At 34.3% G+C, this 24,580-nt stretch overlaps 1 protein-coding gene across 1 annotated transcript in view; it reads left to right on the top strand.

Moving 5' to 3' along the window:
• Positions 1-24,580, top strand: part of PCLO (piccolo presynaptic cytomatrix protein) — a 318,336-nt gene that overhangs the window by 262,134 nt on the left and 31,622 nt on the right. The window contains exons 21-23 of the mRNA XM_041413394.1: positions 688-870; positions 11,935-12,076; positions 15,367-15,434. Of these exons, the coding sequence (XP_041269328.1) occupies positions 688-870; positions 11,935-12,076; positions 15,367-15,434 (393 nt within the window). The remainder of the gene's footprint in view (positions 1-687; positions 871-11,934; positions 12,077-15,366; positions 15,435-24,580) is intronic.

The raw sequence follows: 24,580 nt of genomic DNA, 5'->3' as shown, positions 1-24,580 counted from the left end.
TGGAAAGGAAATAAATATAAGGCAACCTTCTTTGTATCTCAGATAAGATTGTGATAGTGATGAGCAGAACAGAAATACAATAAAAATATTAAATACAATAAGTGCAAAACCATTAAACACACAGAGCCAGTAACAACATCAGATTTGAACAATGTTGTCAAGTTAGCAAACTCAAAGGCAGTTGAGAGCTAAGTCAGGTGTCAGAGTTCAACATTTTGAGTAAATTTTTACCATGGATTGATTAAGGGTTAAGGTAGATTTCATCTGACAACTTCAAATAGGTTAAAATAAACTAAAACCATTCAATTCAAAAGGATTACTCTCCAGAGGGTACTTCAGACCAGTATCATCTGATTGCTAGCTGAGGGTTTAGCTGATGGCAAATTCAATGTCTCCAACTGTGAGGTCATTGTGTTTGTCTTTAGGATTTGTTGATATGCCATAAACTCACCATGGTATAATGCAAAACTGGGGGGAAAATTATTTCCCTTGTCTTCACTGTCATTACTACAGAAACAGCCAGTTTTGATACTCTTTAATGCTGTGCATGTGGTGTCTCTTTGGTGTTTGAAAACACTACTTACTTAAATACAGAAAAAAAACACTTCTGTTTGCATGAATAACATTTAAGCTGGTTCCATCTGAGGATACATACTCTGGGTTTCCATTTCACCCACACTGCCACAGCAGCACATAAAAGCGGTCAGTCTAATCATGCCAGGAAGCAGCACAGACACAGCATAGCAGGAGTCCTCCCTATTCAAAGAACTCAGTCTGACAATCTGCCTCCACCAGCCAATGACAACAAAGACCAAAGCCAACTAGCCCTCAGGAAAGTGATGTCTGATGGACCAGTCAAGCCTGAAGGAGGTGAGCAGAAAGACATGGTTAAGAAACCAACTACATCCCAAATACTTCTTGCCATGTCAACTAATTCATTGTGATATTTAATTATTTATTTTACCCCTCCATTAAGTGCTGTAAATGTTAACATGAATCAAGAACTCTGCTTGATTTTTCCACCAATCAGTGCATAAATCCATAATGAAAAACTGTGCTAAGAAGCATTATGAAGCAACAAATGTGTGCACTTCCATTCCACTGGAGTACTTGGAATTCTGTTGAAAAGTAGTATAGCTTTGCTCATGTTGTTGCCTAATAAAAAGCATGCATCCAAGCTGGTCTGCTTAAGCATGATTCAACATTTCTTGTACTGTGACAAAACCTAACTGCACATTTTTGTTTCTAAAAATGTAATTGGGACAATAACAATTCCTGTTTCCTCTTCCAACACAATTATCATGTCAACAGTCATTAGCATAGATAATTTTTCAAACTACCAGTGGAAAAGAAAGGAGTTTTGATCCATGTATAGCTCAATCTCTTGACAATTTTCCTATCAGCATCTTTAAAAATTATTTTCTACTTGTAGGCACCTGTAATACCACATATCATCAATTTATTCATCACAAATAAAGAGCCAGAATCTCAATCAGTTCAAATTGCCACTGTTCTTTTGACTTCTGGAGCATCTTGTTTATTTCCATGGAATCTGAGGGATAATCCAAATAAATGTACTGACTGAACTCCCAGATGTTCTTTTGTGCTGTAATCCCTTCCTAAAGTCTCAAGATGCATTGAAGGTTTTTCTGTAAACACCATTGCACGCATTGGACAATATAAACTGGCTGAGAGGGGTGCAGGAGAGAAAGAGGAAATGGTATTTTAGCCAATATATTCTAAAGGCAACAAGTCAGTCAGACAACTAGTGTGATGTTAAAACAACTAATTAAGAAGGCAAAAGTAACAGGTCTTTTTAAACATATTTAGAAATGACAAGTTGTTTTCTTAGGAAAGCCTTTAGAATTCTTCCATAAATCTAGGTATTTACACAAACACACACACATACACACACTCATTTTATTACTCTACAGCTCAAATCTAGACACTCAGCTCAGGCAGAACCAGGGAATGTCGTGGTATGAGCTCAGGCATCATGTCTGAAAGCTGCATACCACTCCTGGGGGGTAGACCATTCAAATCTAAATGACTTTTATGATCTTTTGAGATGTTGTGTCCGTCGAGTTTTATCGCAAAGGCTCATAGCCCTGTGGTGATGCCTTTTCACATAGACAGGTAATGCAAAATATTTTGCTTGTGATGTAAGGTTGAATATATAAGGTTCAGATACACTTTTATAATAAAGAAATAGTGAGTCTGTTGGCTTCAAATGCCTGTGCCAACACACTGTTATTCTATCTTCTTTACTTTTAAAATTGCAGAAAGAATATAGACTGATATGTACTTGGCTCAGCAATTTTGGAAGCGTCATAGAGAGTTAAAGGAATAAGAGTCCCCATTATAAATAACGAGTCTACATTATAATAATGAGTCCACAATAATATATAAAAAAAGGTTAAAATTGTTATGAAGACATGTAGTAATTTTGTCTCTTCTGACAAATAAACACAATACATGGTCAGCTACACAATGCTTACAAGTCTGGTTTCAGACCTGTGAGATGTTTTGGCTTTTCTTTATTGTTTCAAAGATAGTTTGTCCAAATTTATTCATATGAGGTGGGCCAGTAGTTACCATTTTGAGGTTAATGACTCTCATGGCTTTTAGCGGGAATGAAAAGCAAGATGATTTCACTGCAGTTTTGTGGAGTATGAAAGTAAAATGAGATGAGTCTATAACCTCTAATGGAAAAAGCACCAAAGACACTCAAAACAGCTTCCAACTTATGGGTTTTGTGGGACGAAGAGATGATAAAGAAAGGAGAGATTTACCCTTCCTTATGAACTATGAATATTAGGGCATCGTCAGTTTCCCAGTCCATTCCTAAAGGGATGATGCGTGTTTGTGGTATTCACCTCCATTATACTCTATTGGTAGCTGGAAAAGGACACACTAGGAGCTGGTTTTAATGACTGAACAGTCATCTTGTCAAGTTAGTAATTTTTTGTTACTATGTCTCAAATCCCTTTACTAAGGAAGCCATTACAGATAATACACAACATTATTATCATTATTATCATTATTATTATTATTATTATTATTATTATTATTATTATTATTATTATTATTATTATTATTATTTTACCACAGCTATTTCTCTGTGCATTTATTAAACATCAGCACCTTTTAGAAGAATTGTTTGGGTTTTTTCAGCTTAAGTACACAACAGTGATGGAAACGATTCTATGGTGTGAAGTCCTTCTATGTCTAAGATAACCCTCAGAAAAAGTGTCCTCCTTTGATCTTGTCTCTCAATAGCTCCATTTTTCCTCTTGAATTGAACTGGCTCTAGAAAAAACAACAAATCTAAGAAGGCAAGAATTCTCAGTCATTCTGACAATGTCTCAGAGAAATGCTTCTCTACTTCTAATTCCTAAAACCCTTTCTACGTGGTCTATTTTGTCAGTTATTAGCTGTGTGTCTGTTAAGTAACAAGGAAATCATAAACAAGATCAGCACCTATAGCATAAATAGCATATTTTGTGAATACAAAGGTCTTTCATCAGTTTTTCATTGAACTGAATTTTTTCTGTATTCCTTTTAAATAGTAAAAAATCTATTTAAATTAATATGCTTTAAAATTAAGGTGAAGATGCAACAAAAAAAAAAACATTCTTTTTTTTTTTTCTCAGAACCTTTGTAAAATCCAACAGTCAGCTATGGCAGTTGATTAAAAATAAACCCTGAAATATAATTTTGTCGTTGCCCATGAGAGATGAGAGTGTGATCTACAAAGAGACCAACTGCATGCTACACTTTCCAATCACATCCCTCAGAGAGGAACAATAACATTTCAGAGCCAACTCTTTGAAGCCTGAAGTTGTGAGGGATCCAAGTCAGAGAATGGCTTTAATTAATTTGATTTAGGTTTTGTGCAATATATGAATAATTTCCAATTACACATTCACTTAAAATTAAGCACATTCCCTTCAACATAAATTTGTGTATTAAGAGTTTATCCACCAGAGTCAGTTTTAGACACAGTGTGAATCAGTCCACCACCTTTTCAGTCAGTAATCTATCCCACAGAAGGATCTTCTCATTATATGGAAATTTCTTCATAGGTCAGTTTTATTTTAAATAAATTATTTTAGAGCTCTTCAGATACTTGAAAAGTTGGAGATGTTCTGATTATTCAGAACACCACCAGTTCTTTGGATACATGCATATTAAAGAGTAGGTGTATTTGGAATATAATTTTTACTGATTTTATACAAAAAAAAAGTATTTTCAAACTTAGCTTATGTATTTAAAAGAATTAATAACATGTTTTAGGCTTAATAACTTTCAATAAAGTTAATAAGAAAGACAAGGAACAAAAAAAACTTCAGCATCTGTGTTAAGCAGAAAGGTGCACTACCTCTGCCTCACTATAGTAGGAATTTGGTTGTCTTGTCCTTCTTTGTAGAGAAAAAGATGCCAGCTTTTCCCCTAATGGACAATGATTGTACAATGGAAAATCAATTCCTTTATTACATTAGAATATCCAAGGGTGAACAAAACCCCATTATTTTATGACCAAATAAGAGAATTCATAGAAATTTATTTTTAACCTTCCTAACATCTTTGAAGGACAGTAAATTAATATTTAAATAGTAAATAGCTCAGTAAGTGAATTTAAGTCTCAACGTCATTGTAGCCCTATACATCTTTTATTCTTTCCAACAGACACTCATGAAAAAGAAGCTACAAGTCAATATGCTATTGCTTGTATGTCTTTTGTTGATGGATGCCATAGGCAACTCCTCTTCTATTTGACTCACATTAACCCAACCAAACAAAGAAGCAGCCTGCCACAATAAAAACACTGTTATACTCCTCACCTGACTAGTTAGTAAATGTTAAGGATCTAGAGAAATTGCCATGTGTTTCAGTTAAAGATCCAAACATCCCTGTTAATTTAAGATAATAACAACATTATAATTCTACAGAACTTTCTGTCTAATTTTCAATAATGGAAAGATTTTTTCAAGATCAAACCTCTACCAACTTAAAATCATATTTCCTTAAAACACCCTCTGACACATGTACCTGCTATTATATTTTTTGTCACTGAAAATGGTGGGGAGGGGGAGGTTGGGGTGAGGAGGAGGGGAGAAAATGGAGCCCCACAGCATTTCATAGAGAATATTTCATCTTTTACATTACGCATTTTCCATCATGACACAACAGCTTTTCTAAAGAGTTGTATGTCAGGTGATTTTACTGGTTGGGGGAGATCTATTTTCAGAGCTGATACTGTTAGCTAGAATACCTCCAGATTCAAAACTCTACATCAGCGTTTTCAGAATGGTACCCAATTAAGTCTATCAATTTAAACATCTCAAAGAATGCCAGTTTGAAACACTTTAGTTGAAAAGGTAGCACACCTGCTTATAACTGTCTTCAACCAACAACTTTGACACAAGTTCATTTAAGTGTCAACATAATAGGTTAAAGCTACATAGAAATGTGATGTGATGCATGCATCCAGACATTGTCATCACTGTACAACCCATGATACAAGTCTAAGCCAGCACGGTGTAATTTCTAGTCACTTAGCTGCAAGAAATTAAAATTTATATGAATTTTCCTTATTATTAAGTTCTATTTGCTGGCTTTAGCAGCAATGGAATGAAAGAAAATTGATTCCTAGGTTACATAAATCTTCTGAATTAGATAAGATTGTGGTTTCAAATACCTGCTAATTTGGGATCCCTTTTGGTCTGTATCCATTTTCACACATTTAATAGGCAATGCCATGTTTTAATTTCCTACCTTATTTTAGGATATTTCCTTCACACTTAAATAATTTATAGCCCAAAGCTGTTTAGTGACTCATGTCACTAGTTTCTTAATTTCCAAGTTAAATGGGCCTTCATATTGCTCCAAATAACCCATTTCCAAGAATCATTATCAAAACAAGAACAGTTTGTCCCCACTCTCTGCAGATAGCAGAGAGTGTCTTTTCAACCTTGTTCCAATCTAATAGCTGGCCCATTTTGCTTTGGTTATTCCAGCTATTTACTCTTCCACCATTTTAAACTGACATGTAATTTCAGAGAATTGCTCAGCTTCTTCATTTGATAACTATTATTTCAAAAGTATTTTTTCAACATTCTGTAGGGTAGACTAACCCTACAGAGTGCATGGAAAGTTATTTCGTCCAAATTGCTTTCCTGGGTAAAAAAATTACTTTAGTACAGTTTAAGAAGTGTGTTGTTCTTCTGCTACTCATCTCAAATGGTAAATTTCTCTGTAAAGGGTTGTCTTGAAATTTCACAAGGTATCCCTGAAATTTCACAAGGTATCCCCACAGTATACTGTCAAATCCATGTCTAATACACAGCTGTGGCTGAGATGGGTGAGACCATGGCTTAAAGTCCTGTTCAGTATGAGGGAGCAATAGGAAAATAAAATATCTTGGCTGACTTGAGGTTGATGTGTTTGATCACCAGTTGTTTATGTATCCCCAATCTGTTGCCAGTTCACAAAAGATGCAGCAAGCAGTTCCAACAACAGTTTTACCCTAACCAAGCAAGCTGGAGCAACTCTTGCTTGTAATGCTAGCAAACACTTCATATGAGGCACTTTGAGGTTGGAGCACTTGAAACACAAGGCTACTGAGAGTGAAGGGCAGCCAAGCTTCTGCCAAAAGACGCTGTATGAGATGCCCAGTATGTTGGTCATCAGAAAATTACACACAGCAGATGGACGCTTTCACCTTCTCCAATGGGCTTGCATCTCTTTGAGAAGACTCAGTGGGATGCTTTCAGCCTTTCCCAGAGTTTCTCAAAAGATGGAAAATTAAAAGAACAAATTTTTTCAAGTAATTGGAGGCCAGTTGTGGAAACTTAATCCTGAATCCATACTTGAAAGTGTTTTTCCCTTCTCCTGTTTGGTTCACAAACAGAACCATCATTCCCAATGCATTTTGACAATGTAATTCTGTTTCTAGACAGAAACTGGAAAAGGGGAACATCACAGTTTATTCACCAAGAGAAAGTGCTGGTTGAGTCTGTTCTTTCTTCCATATGAACCCCAGAACTGTATAGTCAACTTTTTAAAATATAAGTCTTAAAAACCATCCATTCACTGTAGAAGAATGGCTGGAGTGGCTGAGAGTGCTGGATTGTTTTCAGTTTCCTGCTAACTGTTTTAGTAGCTCCTGGTTATAAGTCTTTTGTGAATGATCTATCTTCCCTATACTAAGTTTTAACAAAGCATCTTCTCTGTTGTCTGCTGCAAAAGACTTTTCTGAAAGATCAAGTGAAATCATATGCCTTCCAATCTTTCATCTCTTATTAATTTTAATACTTTTCTTCATACTAAGGCATGAATTGCACATTTTTGTTGATTTTAAAGGTCTTTTTTCTAACTGGGTCCATCAGCCAAAGCTTAAGCAAATACATATTTTTGCCATACTAATAATAATTTTAAAAACTAGAAATAAAAATTAGAGCTGAAAAGTGGGGTCAGTGCTAACCTCCATTTAATGGAATCAGTAATTCTTTTCCAAAAAGGCATAAGGGTTGAATTAATCATGTCCAAATGTCATTCTGTTGAATTTTTTTCTTCCTCCTGTAAACAATGCAGAGTACAAAAGATATCTATCTAGCCATTATAATTGTTTTTTGGGAAACCCTGGTCCTCCACCAGGTATAAAATTATCATCCACATTCTTGGAACCTGAAATAATTACTGTAAGCAGTTGAGAACTTTCCAGCTCATTTATATATTATTCACTAGAATGATGGACCTGAAATTTTGCTCATGCCAGAGCCTGTAAAACAGGCAGTTTAACAGAATCACTCAGAGGCAGCATTAACACCACATTTCAAACTACTAAATGTGACATATGTACCCATTAACACCCATTCCAAGTAGAGAACATTTCATCTCATCGAGGGAACTACCAGCTAAAATAGGATTAACAAATGAAAATTAAATCAAACCACAACAATAGCTTTTATAATAGGAAAATCTGTGCCCTATTTCAGAGAAAACAGCCCAAATTAGGTTTTAAACGTTCATTTCATATTTCTACTCTTCATAGTTAAATGGCTGGGCAGCCCAGATATAATGATATTGCAGTCCTTAGAAAGTGCCAAGCACCGGATAAACTATGTAAAGAGTTTACAGAAATAGGGCTGGAGGGGGTGAAGGGATATCTCCTTTCTCCCAGAGAGAGGCCAAATGAAGGTGTGTAATGACCTCTGAAATTTTGTCTCTTTCATCTGCTGAGGCTTGAAGAGTCTTTTCTCTAAAAATGTAAGGCTTTAAGAATAATATGTAATTGGCAGCAAGAGCTTATCTTTGACAAGTACTTTAAGTTTTTCAAGCTTTCTAAGAGTTTCTAAAAGTTGCTTATTGGGTTGGTTGGGATTGGGGTTGTTTGGGGAACATCGCTTAAGAGCCAGAGAATAATATGCAAAAGCAAAGGGCAAGGAAGCTATGAAACATAGCTCTTCCACACTCTGGGTACTTAATATTCAAATGATGAAAAGTGCCTTCACCCACATTCCTATTCAGGTAAACTTTGTAGATTTCTGTAAAGCAAGACTGCACCTTGTAGCTTCAGGCACCTGTGTGATACCAGATGACAATATCTAATCTTTGGACCCAAGTGAACCCACATGAAACTGTTCAAATGCTACAGACCAAAGCACCTCCTGCCAGAACTTTGCTGTCAAAATCTGTCGATTAAAGAATTTTCTAGCATAGGCAGATGTAAGCAGAAACTCTGTAACTCAGAATTAACCTGCCTTAATGCCATAATTAAAAATAAAATTAAAACTAAATATAATGCAATAGTTGCCTATCCTTTATGTGGATACGAACCCAATTGACCGACCAAGGTGGAAATTGTTCTGACAGTTTCAGGATTTCACAGAGCTTACATAGACTGGTAAGAGTAGAGGAGCAACAGAGTGAAATCAGACTTTCTTGCTAAAGTTTCTAAGACAATATTTGCATGTATTCAAATAGAAAGCGCAATACTGCAAATGAGTGTGCAGACTAGCTTTTTTTGAATATAAGAGCATAGAACTAGTTCTATCTTTCCACATATAGTAGAAAAATAACCATGTTTATACTAACTCTTAGGGAAAATATTACATGGCAGGAAGCATTGCCACATCATCAGAACTCCAAAGTTTTGTATATAACCAGCAGAAACTTAGAGGCCTAGATGTATCTGTAAAAATCCCGACATGTAGAAAATGTGGGTGTCTCACAAGTTACGAGATGATCTCTGTGTCCAGATTCTGAATTTGTCACGAAACCAGCTGTAAATCTATTTGTGGATTTCATTTCTTGTCAGAAACTGACACCGTGATTCATTACTTTCATAGAGCAGACAGGAAAAAAAAAAAAGAGAGTAACATTAAACTTTAGAATTTTTAAAATCCAGTCATGAATCTAAACTTGGATCCATTATAACCATTCACTAAGTGAAGTGATCTTATGGAAAAAAAACCACATCTATATGGAAAATTATGTGAATTGGTGAAAACAGTAGAAAAACTAAAAATACAGCTTACTGAATGTGTAATCAGGATACAGCTGTTTCAAAGCTATGAGTTGATTATAAATAGATGAAGCAAAACTTCTAACCCGTTTTTAAGGGCTTCATTCAAGCTTTTCTGGATTGAAGAGAATTCTAGGTTCTTACTGGTTTTAGAAATCCACCAGTAAAGATATCAACTAATTACTTCAGATATTAGTTTTTACAGAAAAGTCAGTAAAAAGAAAAAATCCTAGATATGAAAGATCCTTTCAGGCCACATATGTTATGGTGGAGATACATGCTACACTAAGTAAATTCATGCCTAAGGGAAGAACTGAAGATTCTTTTCTGTGCTGGAACAATATTGTTTTGACTCCCATGGGCTTTGCAGATGTGTTGAGCTCCCATTTGTACTCACCTGTGAGACATTTGTCATGCCATGGCACAAAAAAAAAACAAAAACAAACAAACAAAAAAAAGTAAACAAAACAACCTAACCTAAAGGAACCCTCAGAATTCCAAACAGAAAACACTGGGAGACATGCAGGTCATGCAAACACAATGAGAACTGAGGTAACGAATCTGTTTGGGACAGGCATGAGAGAGCCGCAATTCGGGCTGTTAAATGCAGGGCAACTGGCAATAATATGTTATAACAGAGAGTTTGGCCTCTTGTCTCTGAAACGTCACTCCTGCCCAGCATTTCTCTGCAGCATTTTGCTGACATGTCACCACAGGCATAGGAATTCACTCGCAGCACCACCAGCTGAAAGTGATAGAGCAACCACTGCACACAGCCACCCCAGCTGGCTGTCTCTGGAAAAACATGTGTGCCTTTCCTGCAGGTGAGATATTGAGAGTATTGGCTAATAATATTATGATTTTAATTTTTTTTCTTTGTGTTTACCTCCAAGAAGGCAGCCTATGATCAATGTATGGAGTCATGAAATAGAGCTAAATAATAATTTTATCTGAAAACAAAGTAGACTGACAGATTCCATTTCTGGCTGTGGGCAATAGTGGAACAAAGGAGATTAACAGAGCTGAAATGATTACAAAGTTATGTTACAACTTGGTTTACCAGTGAAGGATCACCGTGGAGAATTCCTTATCCCAATTCCTTGGGATTGCCCAAGGATTGATGATATAAGAATTGCTTCATTTATTGCTTCTAGTTCAAATTACTCACCTGTTTTTGCATTATGTTTGAGGAGTTACACTCAGCTTCCTGGCTCCACATCAGGCAGCATGCAGCGTTCTTCACCAAACATATTATTCAGTTATTCAGACATAAAAAATATTGATTGCCGGTTTAAAGCAAGACACTGTTGGGGCTCTGGCTCTTATTAAAATTCCAGTTAGATACTTATCTAATTTATTTTTAAAGAAGAATCTTTTTTAACTACTTACATAGAAGTTTCACAGTTCAGCAAAATAACATAAAACCTCATTAAGTCTTCATAGAAAAATAACCTTGCAAAACATTATTTTCTCACTTCAGTATACATGCTCAGTAGGTTGAAATAGATGAAACATGAAAATAGCAGATGTATTACAGGACATTTAAGAAAAAAAATCCCCAAATCTGTATTAATATTCCTAGACAATTGTGTTATTCAATATGAAAATAGCTACTCTATTGTTCCTGTATTAATTACTATGTGTAATGTCACTGTGTCCTTTTTCCTTTGTATTTCTCAACTTGCAAAATGCAAAATGCTGGATGATTTGTTCATGTAGTGCAGTAATGTCCAAAACACAAAATAAAGCAATCTGAAGTAAAACTAACATATGGTATACTAACACCAAATGGTATTAAATTAGATTAAGGCATCTCCCATCAAATTATGTTCATTAAAATTCTGTGCATGTAGTAAGAGAGCTCCAGATGGGTAGGAGCAGTTGAGAAATATAATGCATAGCTGTGTGATGTCTGAAGAGGGGCGGGGATATTCTCTATGACTATAGGTTGCATGCTTACATATCTTTGCAAACTCCTCTCTTCAAAATCACCTAATGCAAAGAACATATCATAAGTAGTATGAGGAAGGCCCACTGGGGCTTTCATTTTTACAAGATTATTGTGTGAAATATTTCAGATGAATAACTGGTTTTCTGCTACTTAATCAAAACAGCAGTGTTAATCATTCTATCCCAGTCTTTCTTTTTCCTTTAGGCTGTTGATTTGAACTCTTAACATGACTGGAGAAAAAAATATGGTGGTGTACTATTTGGTTTAGAGCACCTTATTCTCTATGAAAGCAAACTTCATCTGCAAAATATGACAAAGCAATATTTGAAAGTAAAAGTATAGAAGTGAAAGTGTTTGCAGCACGTGATTTTGATAAATTACATTTTTTTTCTCAATGTCAGTGGTACTGATGTCTTACAAGTTTTTGGTAACCAAATGTTCCTGCCCTGTACAGCAAGGTCTGCTAATCACCGACCTGCAGAAAGTTCTGTCTCCACTGGCTCATCAGCCAGTAGCTTTGGCAGTGGATACAGCATGGATAGCGAAGGCAGCAGCAGTGCCACCGGAGAGAATAATCTATTTCCCATCCCAAGAATGTAAGGTTTTTCTGTTCATATATTGTATCCTCCATGCACAATTTATCGCACTTTCACTGTGCCAGTCATCTTCTTATGTAGTTTCCTCTGCAGGCTTGAGTTGTGCAGTAGAATAGAAGATAAAGGGGAGAATTCCCCAGAGTTCACACTTTTATTCTGCTTTGCTGAACACTGAATTGTTAATAACCAATCAAACCTCTGCCTCAATTTTGTGAATTTCTTCCTGTCATGTAGGAGATGTGCTGGTCTCAGCCTTTGATGAAAGTAGGTAGAGATGGGCTTAGCTTATGTTTTAAAAGCACAACTATTGTAGGATTGAGAAAGCTTAGTTTAAGTTTTCAGATTTTCCTCCCTCTGTAAAGAGATGTTACTAGTACAAGGGGAATTAATATTCTGGATACAGCCCAGCTTTTCCCAAGTTTTCAGGAGTTTCAGAGGAATTTCTCAGTTCTTGGCTGGAAAAAGCTTTTTGGTACAGAGTCCCTGTAGGAATTATCAAGCTACTATCAGTGTAATGAGCCTATAAAATGATTTAGTTTTCCAAATTTTTTACCTAGTCAAGTACTCCACAGAGAAAAGTTTTGCCAGGATTTTTTTGCCTCCTCTGTCAGCATGCACCATCACTTATCAATTTCATTTATATTCCCTAATAGGACAAAGTAACTTCTGATCAGCTTAGTGATTCCGGACTGAAAAAAATTTACAGATTGACTGTTCTCAAAATATTAGTTGGTGGTTATTGTTCATTCATTGTCTGCAATAGTTGTTCAATATTTTTTCTGGAGCAAAATATTTTGTTTTTCCCTTGAAGTTGTGAACTATTAGTCACAAAAGATATAAGCTTCCTAGAAAAAAATTAATGAAGTGAAAATTCTCTAGCACTGTGCTATTTCTGAGTATTTATCATTTTAATAAATAAAGCCTAATGGTATTTATCTACATCTTGTTAGTAACTAAAGGGAAAATAGAGATAAATCTAAGACTTCAATCTCACCTTCAGAATCTAGGAGGATTACATGAGCTTAGATTGTAGGGTGCCAATTGTTTGATTTGTATTGGATTTTTCACTCATGTTGTTCTAGGCTAAAAGGGGAAAAAATACTGTCTTTGACAACATCAAAAGAAAAATAAAAATATTGGGCTGTCATTCCTAGTGAGAAAAGAAAAGATACATAAAATTTTCGTGCGCAATAACACAAGATGGAGCTCTCAATAGAAATTTTCTGTTGACACATGCCAAATTTGAGTCCAAATAACATCATTTTCTGTGTATTGACTAGCAATGTGACAGTACCTACAGTTACTTGCTATTTGGCTGACAGACTCATTGATCCCTTAAGCCTGAAATCAGGCCCGCTTCTACTGAAAAGCAGGAGGATGTCTCCACAGCTTCAGATTTTCTCATATAGAAATTTGTTCTCATGAATTATCCTTAATTAAATAAAACATATCCATGTCTCTTTTTTTTTTTTTTTGTAAGGCCACACTATTTTTTTTTTATTATGGCATTTTAAAGTAAGTTATTTGTATGCTTACAGAGTCTTTAAAATTACACAGGAAATTTATACAGACAGGACCTGCTTCATTTTTCATGTTAGTTCCCCAGGGCTTTACATAGCAATGTAAGGAAAATGAATGACAAAATAACTGTTTACCATCAGATCATTAATGGAGAGAATGTTAAAAACAGATAGCTGTTTCCATTTTTAGTTCTGCATAAAAATTCTTATTTATCTGAATATATATAATTGAAATTCTACTCATCATTTGCATTCACACTGTGCTTGATAATGACTTCAGGGACTCTGACCTTGTACACTAATTCAGCAAATCCATAAGACCACAGCTTACAATTTGGATGTAAAGTATTAAGAAGGCTAAATATTTTTAAGTATCTTGGCATTTAAATTCCTTTTTGGGTATAAGCTTTCTGCTTAGACTAAGTTTCTGGTCTATCAATAGAAATTGTTGGATATGCTGAGTTTTTAACTCTTTGTTTTAGTCCAAGTGCTTGCAATTAGTCTTGAAGCAAAATAATATAATTAAATAGTGACACCATGGGAATTTTTAGATGAGGTACCTAATTAAAATATTTGCCAATATTAAGTAGCTATAACTATCAAGGGAAATTAACAATAATATACAGTTATATAAATCTGAATATATCTTGTAAATTTTTCCTAATTTGTTTTTTTTTCTAAAGTCTCCTATTATCCAGTTGTAATATTCTTGAAAGCTACTCATGTTCTTATCTCTGATAAAGACCAGATTCTCTATGCCTTTGTGTTGTGTAACCCTTTATAGCAGTACATTGGCTGTAAAATAAAACCCATTTAGAATGCAAAGGTGAAAAACACTTGAATTATGTATGATGAATGTAACCCTTGGGACAAATAATTCTTGTACCTTATTTGTAATGATTTATGAAGCATTATCTACAAAAGAAAGAAATAACAGCTTTCAGTTAAAAGTGGATATAAAATAACTTGAAAAACTGTGATTTTGTACTAGTTTTTTAGTTCCCTGTGAATTTTAACAACTTCAGACATGAAGTTTTCTTCTCACAGGTAGACACATTTCTACTCACAGGTAGAAAAGAATAGTGCTGATCGTTTAACACCCAAGGAATCACATGCAACTGAAGATAATGCCTTACAGTCTCTGTCAGAGCACTAAGAGTCTTAATGCAAAAAGAAAACTAGAAGCACAAATATTTGAGAATGATTGTGATCATGTCTTTGAGCTTACAACCAGTATATTTAAAAATGGCTTATATTTTACCTAAATTTCCTTGGGTAAAAATAGACATTAATATGTCTAATGCAGGTTCTTTCTACATAAAATGCAGGAAAACAGTGAACTCTAGGGCATGATTTATTCCACTCTCTTAAGATTAATGTTAAGTTTTCAGAATTGTTTCTTATGTCAAATCTAAACTATAAAGTAAAGCAATAATTTAAGAAGATGACAACCACAAGTATGCCTTACCTTTGAGGTAATGGTATGGTAACCAAATATCAGTTTTTATGACTGCTTATTATATATTTCACTGTTGACTATAACAAGATAAAGTGAGGAGAGAAGATATGCAGCCCCAGACTGATGTGGGGCAGGAAGCAGGCATCCTGTGAGAATGTACAGGCTTAGCAAGATGTGATTACAGCTGCTTTCAAAAGAGAAAAACGATAATATTCTTAAAAGAACCAAGCCTCATTGGCTTAGATGTATCATTGTTTTAGCTCTTATCTTTATGTGGTTTTATTGACAACAACAACCGTATCTTTTCACAGAGGGAAGATGAGCCAGAATGGACAAGAACCAGTAAAGCAGTCGGGAGTAGGAGTAACTGATTCAGAAGGTAAAAAGAAATACAAACAGCTCTACAGTGGTACCCCATCTTTTTAGGAAGGATGTGCCTATTTCTTTGACTTGTCATGCTATGAAAAATTAGTCTGTGCTCTCTTTGTATTGTAGATTAAAATCCTGACCTTCATTTTCTCTAGGGGCCCTCCACACAGAACGCCAGTGTAATGAGTCTTCAGTTTAAATGAGAATGGTGTCCGTTTCCTACCTGTACATTTAAAGTAATTAAATAGTTAGATTACAATGAATAATATATAATAATATCTGTCTTCTCATGTTCATTGCTTTTCAAATAAAACATACAAAGTATGGAGCTAACTCAATACTCAGTGGATTCAAAGAATATGTCTAATGCCTGTCAGGCTCTATTTTTACAACTTTTCAGAATATTTACTTCATAAATCAATTATTAATATTAGTGTTTATATAAAATTAATTTAAAATAAAAATATTAGCTGAGCAGGCTTGGCTGCTGCAGGTGAACTGTAATGAAACATTTATGGGATTGGAAATTCTGAGTGAATTCTTTTTGGTATTAATGTGGTGCTGAGAAAGAAGACATTGTAATACTGGAGCAGGAGAGCACCTGACAGAATGACTTTCAACATTTCATAGGGAATGTAATTATCTTTTTTATGTGTAATAATGGAAAACCACATGAAAATAGAGAGCGTTTTGTACTGAAGGAACACGTTATGAAAATTCCATTTCCCTTTAGATATAGGATATATTCTTTCAAGTGTATGTTTATGTTGACCTCAAATATAAGACTTAATTATCATGACCTTCATTTTATTATTAAAATAACACCTTTTTCATTTAGTTTTAGTTTTTAATGAAGCTTTGAGTATTAATTAATTCATAAATTGAAATTTATAAATATAATTGAAAATTTGAACTTAAGTTTAGTAATTTAAAAAAAAATTAACATTTTTCAGGTTTCTAGAATCTCTGTACAAAATAATTGCTGCTTCCATATTTGAGGTAAAAGCAGTCTAATGTTCCACAGAGCTGAAGAAATCAAATTAGAATTTACAGGTAGACCTGTAAAGTTCTCTTTTCCAAAATGAGAAATCTTACTCATGTATATGCATTTTACTAAAAATTTCCATACATAGTACTCATTAAAAAATACTTAATAATTTTCTTTATCAAATATCAAATACTTTGATAATTTTCCTATCAAAATTGATTTTTTCAATAGTATATCTAAGCATTTATAAAAACCCTGTTTCTTAAAAGAGAAATGGTGTGATGAAAATGGGAAATCAGGAATTTTTAATTTTTTTTTTCATTATTAGATTTATAATTGTAAAAAATACCTCTTCATTATTTTTTCATCATAAATTGTCCCTTAGGTTATGTCTTGGATCCTAAATTTCAGAGCTAACAAATACAAAATGTTTTCATCTCTTATTGGTATTATTAATTAACCCCAAACCCAAACTAATACAAGTAATAATAAGCCAAACAATACCCAAAACACCTTTTGAAACATTTTGAAAGATGTGTATGTAACATTTGGTCTGAAATAACCTTTCCAAAGTGATATTTCCTCTTGTCTTCAAAATTTGCAAATGACTCAAGAGCTGCAATTCCTTAATTTTCACTTACAATGCAATTCACATCTGCTACCTTGGGAGCTCTAAGTGTTACAACTCTTTACCTGATCAAATGACTGGTTCTTATTGAGTGTTTTTTGCCATTGAGAGAGGCTGGTGCACTCAGCCTGGATTTTAGTGTCTGATTTCTAGCTGACTAAGAGGGGAAAGGTCAGTGTCAAAGGGTAAATTAAACTAAAAGGTGGAAAACAATTCAAGAGCACTTGAGTTTTAGCATGTAAATGTAACTATCTTTTGGAAAAATATTTCAGAATTTAGAGGAACTCAATTTTAATTTACTGCAGTAATATTGATAATTACTTCAGTATTACAGATTTATTGTGGCATTCTTTTTATAGATGAAAAAAATAGAATGAAAATCTTAAAATCATGCATTTTCTGTGGTTCACTTACCTGTGTTGGGGACCAGATGAGCTCTGAAGTTAAGTGGAAGCAAATATTCATTCCCACTTTTCATTAACTGTAGAGATCTCCCATAGCTGGCATTTGTATTCTTATTTGCAAATAATGACTTAGAGTTACATTTAAAACTTTTCAATATTGGTAGTCTTTTTTTTTACATTTTCAGATATTCTTAGGGTATAACTTCTAGAGACTAACCTCTAAAGAGATTAACCTAAGGCTGTAAAAAGGAGCTTTGGGTTAGTCTCTTTAAAATGGGGAAGAATAAATTTAAAAAATAAATTTGATTGAACATGCAGATATACTGCTATGTGAAATGTTTTAGTCATCCAAGTCATTCACACAGGCCTGACAAATGTGGCAGGGGACTCAGAGGATCTTTAAGACCAATAGCTGCAGGCAAAGCAAGGTGAGATCCTCAAATGACGATGAGAATTGGTTTCTGGGTAACTGAAACAAAACTGCAGCAACAGGGTTTGAATTCAGCTCATGGGGATATGACAAGAAAATTTAAGCATTTACATAAGTGGAGCCTCCAGGGAAAAAATTCTCATTTTGTAATTGTTTGCCCACTTGTATTAATGCTTTTTTGGGAATAGTTTTTGTGCTTTTATCATATATCAGCATAGTTTTAAGTAAATACTGGAAAACAGTGCTATTTACTTTGCTGAAATAACCAAATGGTCAATATAAACAACTGTGATTCTCTCTATGATAATATTTGTTTCTCTGAGTATATTATTTTCTCATATTCTGTATTTTTGTATTACTTAATAATATAAAAAAATCAGAGTTTTGTTCTTGGACACTGTATTAGTTATTTTTATGATATTCATTGTTGCATGCTATCTTAGTCTGGGCATTCTGCCCTGAGCAGATGAAATACTTCATCTTCTTAAGCTTCAGTAAATCTTATTATTTTGTGGTCTCCATCAAGTTATGCAAGCCAACTTCTGTATTTGTTTCAGAAAGTGCAATATACCTTGTTCAAAGATTTCTTATGACTTGATTAGAGTATTACAGACATTATAAAAAAAAAAAAAAACAAACAATTTCATCCATGTAAAGATTGAAACTAACAATTAAAAGCACATGATTAATATCTTGATTCAGTTGTAGATCATGATTGGTCTATCTGTCCAATGAAGTTGCTCAGCCAATAGGCTCCAGATGGTATTTTCCACCTACCAACCATTTATCCATTTAAAAATATATGGGGAAAATTATTTCCATACATTTTAAAATGTGAATTTGCTAGGTAATCCCAATCTGCCATTATTTCTAGTAGAAGAGAGATATACAGACATAAATAACATTTTCATGGAAATGTTTTATCTTCTCCTTTTGAAGATTCTGTATGCATGCAAAATATCATTCTCCAATCATTCGTCAATCATCAAGTATTGAGGTTCATCTCAAGCAAAGACTCTTTTAGGAGTATGTCAGGGGTTTTTTGGGTGAATGAGGACTTACAGTACCTGTCATCCTCTGTGGCTGGCGTTATTGTTGTGAGGATTTTTAGTTAGAAAATTTTAATCTTTCTGTAGGAGCAGTGTAGCACCTCAGCCAAATCTTCCAAGATAGTGGGGTTTTTTACCTTTCTTTTTTTTTTTTTTTTATTACCCTCCAGTCCATGTCCTGAATACCAAAATCTTCTGTTCACTGTTCAGCCATGTCTCAGTGCTTCACTTTATGACCTTTCCAGTGGTCCTTTGAGATTCATACTTTGAGTGTAATTAAACAAAGTTCTCTGAGTAAGAAACTGTCTCCCTCTACAGATGATTGAACCTGAACACAAATTTTCAGAATGTTCTAGTAAAGCCCCAGTAAATATATTTCCATAGGACAACAAATGGAACAGATTTGTACTATTTCAAAATCTAAAGGTGCACACATACTTACTGAATTTCTACAAAACTATATGATAAATATACATTCTCATTTAGAATAACCTTTGGTGAACTCTTGCAGGAGTTTTCCTTTTTGTAATTTTTTTTGTCATGCTAGTAATTTTCCTAAATTAGAGATTAAAGGAAATAAAAACAACAAAAAGCAAGCACAACAACAAGCCCCAAACATATTCTGTGATTATATTTTAACAAATTTTACAGTACTGTGGGTTTAATTTCAACTATTCAGTCGTCTAAGATAAAAAAAAATAAACCTTTTTTTCGTAATTTTTGAGCTCTATCATTCATCAGCTAAAATGATAAACTAAGAAATTCAGAATGGTTTAATTTCTTTTTACTGTATTTCAATAATTTAGGCAGTCTAATCTTTATTTATGACAAAAATTGTTGAAATTCTCCAGAAACCTTAAAACATGCTAGGAAGTCAATCTAATAAGATTTTGCAAAGGTGCATGACCCTCTGAATGGGAATAATTTGACTTGTAAATGTTCCTTTATAGCTTTCTGAACCATCCTAGTGAAATTTTCATCCATCCTTTCTGCACAGAATAGGCCCTGGAGCAAATTGTCTTGCAAACTGTTTCACACTGCTTCTCCTGAAGAGGAGCACCCAGGGGTGATAAGTGGATTAGCTCTCTTGAGTAAAACAAGGCATGAAACAAACTGACAGAATAGGCACAGCTATCCAATGCCATGTTATTCTTCAGAGTAATTAAAATTCAGAAAAAATAATTAATTTTTACTTGCTCTCAAATTAGGCTAAAGTAACACTCTTTAAAACCACAGGACTCATTGTACTATGACTGAGAACAGGCTGAGGGCTTGCTGCATCTCACACCTTAAAAAATAGCATTTTGATTTATTTTAAATCCAAAGGCTGAAATATCAGAAGAATAATATTAGTCCTTATGAGATTGTTCAGAGAAAAATGCCCTAACATTGGACCTTCAATCAGAAAGTTATAAGAGGAGAAAAGAGGCAGATGAATAAAGTTATTAACAGATAATTATGACACAGTTATTGAGATTTTAAAATGCTTTTGTATATTCATAAGTCTATACTTTGATGTGTGGTTTGTCCAAGATAAAAACCAGGAGTTTTACTGCAGATGAGAAATTTTCTTGCATTAGAATGATCAGATAGGGAGCACCTTTCCTATGGAGACAGGCTGAGAGAGTTGGGGTTGTCCAGCCTGGAGAAAAGAAGGCTCTGGGGAGATATTGTTGTAGCCTTGAAATAGATAAAGGGGACTTACAATAAAAGGAAAACCTTTTTACCAGGACCTACAGTGACAATGTTTTTAAACTGAGAGTAGATTTAGATTAATATATGAGGCACTGGATCAGGTTTCCCAGAGAAGTAAGTGATGGATGCCCTAACCCTGGAAGCATTCAAGGACAGGTTGAACACTGGGGGTTTGAGCAACCTGATCTAGGGGAAGGTGTCCCTGCCATGGAGTGGGGTTGGAAGCAGATGATCTTTATAGATCCCTTCCAACCCAAACCATTCTATGACTCTTTGCTATGAAGGAGTTGACAAAGATTTTTGATGGGCTCAACACACAAACTGCAAGTAGGCCTGCTCGGTGTGAGTGGTGTTCTGGGAGCTGCTGTCCACTCAGGTGTTTGGCAATTACAGCAGTAAAAACATTTCTGTCCTTCAGCAGTGATTTCTTCTGTACCTTTGATTAGGAGCATCAGGCACCCACATTTCACACACTTCATCCAGTGTTTTGTTTTGAACAGATAGGTCAGTAACTCTGTGCCAGGAAAATCCCACTTTCTTTTTAGTTTAGTTTCTTCTGATTGTTTCAACTACTGAAGCAAAATCTGAACGTCACATGTACAGTATTGGGTAGCAAGAATCTGAGAACTGTTCTTTCCAAGGAAAATTGCAAGTATCATTACATAGCATACAACTGCCCATTTCTATATTTATGTCAGGAAGTGACTGAATTGACAGAGGAACTGTGAATTCTATGTGTATGCTAGAGTAGTCTTCAATTTACCTACAGATCATAAACTAGTACATATTTATTTTTCTTAAATTTAATTAAATGGAACTAAACTGAAAATTTTCATCTTCTGTAACATGATTCCTGACTCCTAGTAGTATATATAACAGTATATAGGGCAGCAATAAATGACCAAGTCAGAAGCAGTGACATTCATCATGGTGTAGAATAGTTCTGTTTCTGGACCAAGGCTTAAACCAATTCTTTTTAAGACCTTTTTAGATTGGTATCTCAAAACCACAGGAAACATCATCTATTTAGGTCAAATAGTATTTTTGACATTTTCTCCCTTCCCAACAACTCAAATAATTCTGGACTTTTGCACATTTAATCCTAACATATACCAAATTGTATAAGAATCTGGAAAAAGTCTGGAATTGCAAGCATTTTTTTGAATCAACAGAGTCTTTTACTGACTGAGTATGAGACTGTTGACTTAATTCTAATGGATACTGACCCATAGATGTAAAGAGAAATACAGACAATCTGAAATGTTAGCAACATTTCATCACCATTCAGATTACCACTGACTTGAACAGTGGTTGAATTGTATTTTTTAGTTTTGAGTTCATGTCATGTATATAGCAAGAGAAATTGCTGCACATTCTCATTATCTTTCCTCAAGAGCAATATAAACATGTTAATCTATTTTTAAAAACCCATTCTTAGTGTCTGTAATACCTGCTTTTAAAGTCCTATTGCCTTTCTTATTTGCATGTAAAAAATGAGGGTTTTTTTTTTCAAAATAAAATAATGATTAAAATGTGATCCTTTCCCAGAAAGATATCTAATTGAAACAAGAAGAAGAATTACCAAACTTCTCTGCTATCGCTATCGCTATAAATAAAAAGGTTAAAATTCAACCTGACTTTGTTTAAACTGTCTTTAATATAAAATCAGGACCTTGCTTTCTGCCATCAATTCTATCAAGTGTCTGCCATCTACTACTCAACTGCATAATTTTAATCAATACCGACAAAATTTAAAGCAGAAAATAGCAGCAGGGGTAATTTCTCACATGAGCAGCTGCTACATTACAGAGCAAACAAAAGGACATAAAGGAATAGAAAACAAATACTGAAAGCACTTGCAGATAGCCTGTCATATGCTGATTTTAAGAATTTAAAAGATCGGAAATACTTTTCTGTCACAAGGGATCCTTAAGCAATGAATCAGGCCACTCACAGTAGTCCTTATCCTCTCTCATTTTTTAAAAAGAAGTCTATATTTTATACATGTCTCCTTAAGCTAGGAATAGCCTTACTACTAATGCCTAAAACCCCAACTTTAAAAACTGAGTCAAGATAAACAACAGCAGCCTTATAAACCTAAGTTTTATGAGCTTCCTCTCTAAACTCTGAGAAGTTTATTTTTTTTAAGAGAATTTTTTGTCTATCCCCAATTGCCCCCACATTCTAATTTCCCACCTGGCTCTCCAGTAATAATTGGAGCAATTAGTTCTGCCTTTCTGAGGTATTTGCCAGTAAAATCCAGCTGGTTTTCCTAAAAAGAAGCAGAAAGAATTTATATGAGAAAAAAGTTTATAGCCAGAGATTAAAAAAATAGAGGAAAAGAAGGACAAGTTCTGTGTTCTTGTATCCACATCACAAACATTGATTTACAGTGTTACAAATCAGCCTATTTCACTGTAAAGTGTCATCAAAAGAAAAGTAAATAATCCACGGAGACTGTGCCTAACTAGTAGCTGGTCTGCAGTTTCTGCAGTTCTGAGTTCTGTATGAACTTTGACTAAAAGGCTATTAGCCCTTAAATTATGTATCAATATAATTCTAAAACAAAATTATTTTTTTAAAGTTTTAGTTTCAAAAATTCTGCTTTTCCCATGGGATATGTTAAAATTTTAAAAAACTTACTAAGACAAATGAAACAACAAAAAATCTGAAAAGCACAAGTATTTATTCAGAAAACCAAAATATCACGCCTTTGAAGTGATACTTAGTAATCACATGGAAAGTTTATTTCTTTGCTTAATATTATTAATCAATATTATTAGCCTAGCTCTTAAATATATTTCTGTAACATAAAGCTTCTTGGAACTTTCAGAAAGCTTCTTTTGGTGACTTCTTGGAGTTGCAATGAGCTCAGAGAGTTTGAGCTTGGAATCAGGATGCTAGTAATTCCATCAAAAATTCTGACAAATATATATAGTTTAATTTCAGAATAAAAAAAAATTGTAGAATTCTGGAACCTATCTCTTTAATAAGAAGCAGTTATGAAGGAAATCTGATTTAATACTACCTGGCACATTTAGTGTAAATAACCAATTAATAATGAAGACTGCCAACACTGGAAAACCAGCAGAGGGATCCCCCCGCAAAATGCAGTGAGGGTGAAGGTTCTGGAGTGATTAACTGAACCTGAGCCCTGTCTGAAGAAGGGCTGCTTCACCTAGTGAGAAATTTAAAATAGAAATAGAGTCACTATCCATGATTAATGTTCATTTATGATCAGCAAAAGACAGGTTGAGGCATTAATATGGTAGAAGGTGAATTGCTAAATCTTAAATGGTTTCCCCTCTGTCATGAAACTTAAACTAGGACTTAAAGAGTAGAGCTTTTAAATGTCAGTTTCATGGAAAATTCAGGTGATGTCTTCTTTTTAATACTATGATTAGGATCTGGAATTTTGTGCATGCTACAAGGGAAAAAAGTAAGTAAAATAGATCTGTTCTAAAGTCAATAATATTCAATACTCAAATGCATATAGACTATTCAGTAGTAGGAATTATGTCAACAGGTCATCCCAATGATTCAAGGCACAATATTGTTTCTAAAAGGCTTTTTTTAACTTGCACCAAAAGTTCTTAGTATTGATAGAGATGTCACAGCTTCATTACTCTGTTCTATTGATTGATTGACTTTAACAGTAGTATGTTTTTCCTATGTTCTAGTCCAGTTGCTTGATGAAATTAATACTCAAGGTCAGAAATAAGAATTAAAATCCAAGAGCTTCCATTCACAAATACAGCATATTTTATCAAGCACTTCCTGTAAATAGATTATTCTCAGCTTGCCTACAAATGATAACACAGCCATTCCTATGGAATAGTTCTGTTAGAACTTCACTTTTGCTGTATTTATTTGAAAGGTTACAAAGACCCAAACCCAAGATTGTCATAACCTGTTTCTATACTAGACACTCATTTGTATCTCCTTAATGTCTTAAGATTCTT

This window comes from Onychostruthus taczanowskii, unplaced genomic scaffold (assembly GCF_017590055.1).
Source record: "Onychostruthus taczanowskii isolate IOZ18803 unplaced genomic scaffold, ASM1759005v1 scaffold41, whole genome shotgun sequence".
NCBI classification, from domain to species: Eukaryota; Metazoa; Chordata; class Aves; order Passeriformes; family Passeridae; genus Onychostruthus; species Onychostruthus taczanowskii.
The sequence above is the reverse complement of the archived record's forward strand: the minus strand, read 5'-3'. Positions and strand labels throughout refer to the sequence as shown.